The sequence below is a fragment of the Heterodontus francisci genome, chromosome 37, assembly GCF_036365525.1.
Source record: "Heterodontus francisci isolate sHetFra1 chromosome 37, sHetFra1.hap1, whole genome shotgun sequence".
NCBI lineage: Eukaryota > Metazoa > Chordata > Chondrichthyes > Heterodontiformes > Heterodontidae > Heterodontus > Heterodontus francisci.
The window spans coordinates 9852101-9855380 of NC_090407.1; the positions used below are offsets into that span (position 1 = coordinate 9852101).

The following is a 3280-nucleotide window of genomic DNA, read 5'->3' on the forward strand; positions in this document are numbered from 1 at the left end:
CGCGTGCCGCGTGCTTTGCCTCGCCTGCTCGTGACTGACAGCTGGCGGGGGCCGCGGCCAATCAAAGAGCGGGATGGCGCCCCACGAGCCAATTAGCGGCGCACTCGGCGCACCCATTGGCTGAGGCGAGTGTGGGAAAGAATGTGGAGAAGGTTTCACACGAGCTGGGATTGGCCGCCGGGCTATAAATACAGGTTTGCAACAACTGCCCGCTACTTAAAGCATTGCTACAGAGGTGTATCTGTATCTGGCTTTGCAAAATCAAATACCAGGAGTTAGAGAGAGCATTAGAAATTGCATGAAGGCGTTGTTGCAATTACTGTGAGGATACAAATATAATTACAATTCTCATAATAATCTATCCCCACCCCCCCAAAAAAAATTACATTCAAAATGCCAGCTGACACGATGGAGAAATCTTCTATTTCCCCCACTGTTGGTTCTTCTGCAACCTCTCCGCAGACTCCGGATAAACCAAAAAGCGCAAGTGAAAACAGAAAGGTAAAAGTTTTTGAAATACATTTTTTTTTAAAGGCAGAGTTTTATGTTTGAGCATTAGCCATAACAAAAAAAAAGTTAATTTATTTTGCTGTTTCTGAAGTCTTAACTATTTTTCTTTCAACAGTCTTCCAAACCTATCATGGAAAAACGGCGCAGGGCGAGAATCAACGAGAGTCTGAGTCAACTTAAAACTTTGATCCTTGATGCGCTGAAAAAAGATGTAAGTTGGCAAAAGGGCAAAATAAAACTACCTTCTAACCAGCTTTCCTTCCATGTTTTAAGGAGTTAATGTTTGAGATGGGAATGTGAGCAGGTATTCATAGTTTTAAACTTTTATTTCAGAGTTCCAGACACTCCAAGTTGGAGAAAGCGGACATTCTTGAAATGACAGTGAAACACCTTCGGAATCTCCAGCGTATACAGATGACTGGTAAGTGCAGGAAATATATTGGCTGTTGCAGTGAGCTAGCAAAAAGAGAACTGATATTTCGAACCAGTTAGAAATCGCAACTTGTAAAAGACTTTTTTGGTTGCAAATCAAATATTATAACTGTTTTTGTTTTTGTTTTAATGTAGCAGCTTTGACTGCAGATCCAACGGTCCTGGGCAAATACAGAGCGGGATTTAACGAGTGCATGAATGAAGTGACTCGTTTCCTCTCCAGCTGCGAAGGGGTTAACACCGATGTCAGAACCCGGCTCTTAAGCCACTTGTCGAGCTGCCTGGGCCACATGGTGGCCATGAATTACACTCAGCCTCCTGCCAATCCTGTATCCGTGCCAGGAGGCCACCTCTCACAGCCTCTGCATGTCCAACTTCCAGCCACGGTCCCGGCCAACGGTGGGGTCGGCATATCCTGCAAACTGAGTCCAGCTGAAGCTGCCTCCCCCAAGGTGTACGGGGGCTTTCAGCTGGTGCCTGCCACAGACGGACACTTCGCCTTCTTGATCCCCAACCCGTCCTTTGCATCCTCCAGCGGACAGATCACAGCCGGCCCTGTTATCCCCCTGTACGCCAATGCAAACCTCCCGGTGACACTCAACTCGGCAACGGGGCCCCCGAGCTCCAAACTTGGATCCCCAGTCCAAGGAATGACATCGGTTTCATTCGGGCCAAACATCTCCGGAGTTTCCCAGACTCACAGCCCGCTGGGGGTGAGCACAGGTCCGGACAACTCCGAGTCAGTCTGGAGACCCTGGTGAAGCTGAAAGGACTTGTCTTTTTAAAACTGCTCCGTTAAACCTGTTCCATTGTTCGGGACACTTGTACTTATCATGATAAGACGCCTATTTATTTGGATGTAAATAGAGTATACTTTGATTTCCATATAACTGCTTTTTTAATGAAATATTTTGCTGTGATGGGGGGTCTTAGATTTTTCAAACCTGTTTCAATATAGGTGAGATATACCAAAGTCTTTTGTAAACTTATTTTTGACTTGCCTTTATCTTGCAAAATAAAACTTTTTATATATAAAGTATTTAACTGCTGTCACCCTTTCTAATTCTCTTGATAAGGAAAGAAAGGAGGTTGGTCCTAACTGATACTAGATAAGTCGCTGCTTGTTTAGGAGGGGAGATAGAAAGTGGAAAGTTAAACTTCCCGTCTTGGTAGAGTACTGGTTTGGGATTAAAGATCATTCACTAGTCAGCCCGCATATGCTTTAGACACCAGCGGAAGGAATATAGAACCAACCCTTTTTTTCAAAAAAAAAAAGGGGTTTACAATAAATTTTGAAGATAATCGGCGCCATCTGCCATGTCCTTTTTGGACAAAAGGGGTTATTTCCTACAGCAACCCGCTTTATCTCAATGCAGAAAATCGCAAAAGGCGGGAAATGTCTTAACATTGTTCCAAAGAATAGATCGCCGACTAAAAGGCGGGGAATTTATCTCCATTGAATAAAAGCAATTAAAGCCGAGTCTCAAAGGGGTCTCATCGAGTATGCAGCGGGCTGCTCGCAACGGCGAGTTCCATTGAAGTGCCTGGGAATGTAGTGTGGATGTTAATAACTGGCAGCAGTCACAAGAGCTTCAGCAACTGGCCTAGGAAGGCAACAAGTCCAGGGAACACATTAAGTGCAATCAGAGGATTGCGTAGCCACCAATCCCTCTCTATAAAAGTGCATTCACATATAAACGGAGGTTTCCATACAGTCACCAGCCCTGTAAGTGCATATTATATATATATATATATATATATATATATATACACACACGGAGATGTGCATCATCAGGGTGACACATTTGGGAAATCATTAACCTTTGAATACGTAGGAATCTTGGAAGCTGATCAATTAAAATTTATAAAAATGCATTAGATAAAATGCCACAGATAAGAGACAGCTGACCAGCTGATGGGCGTAGATTAGAAAGGTGCCACAAATATACACTAAAATTGACAGGTTCAGACAGAGATTGCAAAATGATTCATGAGCCGTCTGTGATACGGTTACATTTGAACTGACGCGGTATTGTTACATGTATAGACATCACAATTTCTGAAGAAATTAAATAGAACAATCACGTTTTGTGTTTGAGGTCATTTTTATTTTCAACCGCCTTCTCCAACACATAATCTCCCACGTAAACACAAAGAGCGTTTTCTCACACACACTTTATAAGCAATCACAGTGAGCGATAGGAGTAAGTGAGTGGACCCTTGCACTCGGTGACCAGAGACAGGCGCTCCTGTACTGAGAGTACAGCCTTCCGAAGAGGCGTGAGGCGCACCGTGTGCTCGACCCTCTGCACAGCCTGCCTTCGCTGCTATTCAATTA

At 44.0% G+C, this 3280-nt stretch overlaps 1 protein-coding gene across 1 annotated transcript; it reads left to right on the forward strand.

Annotated features, from left to right (window-relative positions):
• Positions 1-208: 208 nt before the first annotated feature.
• Positions 209-2977, forward strand: her9 (hairy-related 9). The gene is made up of 4 exons (XM_068016756.1): positions 209-501; positions 626-721; positions 844-931; positions 1078-2977. The coding sequence occupies exons 1-4, from the start codon at positions 394-396 to the stop codon at positions 1701-1703; spliced, it is 918 nt and encodes a 305-aa protein (XP_067872857.1). The 5' UTR covers positions 209-393; the 3' UTR covers positions 1704-2977.
• Positions 2978-3280: the final 303 nt, after the last annotated feature.

Bases quoted from the DNA above. Each gene is read 5' to 3' on its own strand.
- her9 (XM_068016756.1), top strand. From the start codon at position 394: ATGCCAGCTGACACGATGGAGAAATCTTCTATTTCCCCCACTGTTGGT. The intron at 502-625 runs GTAAAAGTTTTT...TTCTTTCAACAG, and splicing joins GCGCAAGTGAAAACAGAAAG to TCTTCCAAACCTATCATGGA. The intron at 932-1,077 runs GTAAGTGCAGGA...GTTTTAATGTAG, and splicing joins CCAGCGTATACAGATGACTG to CAGCTTTGACTGCAGATCCA.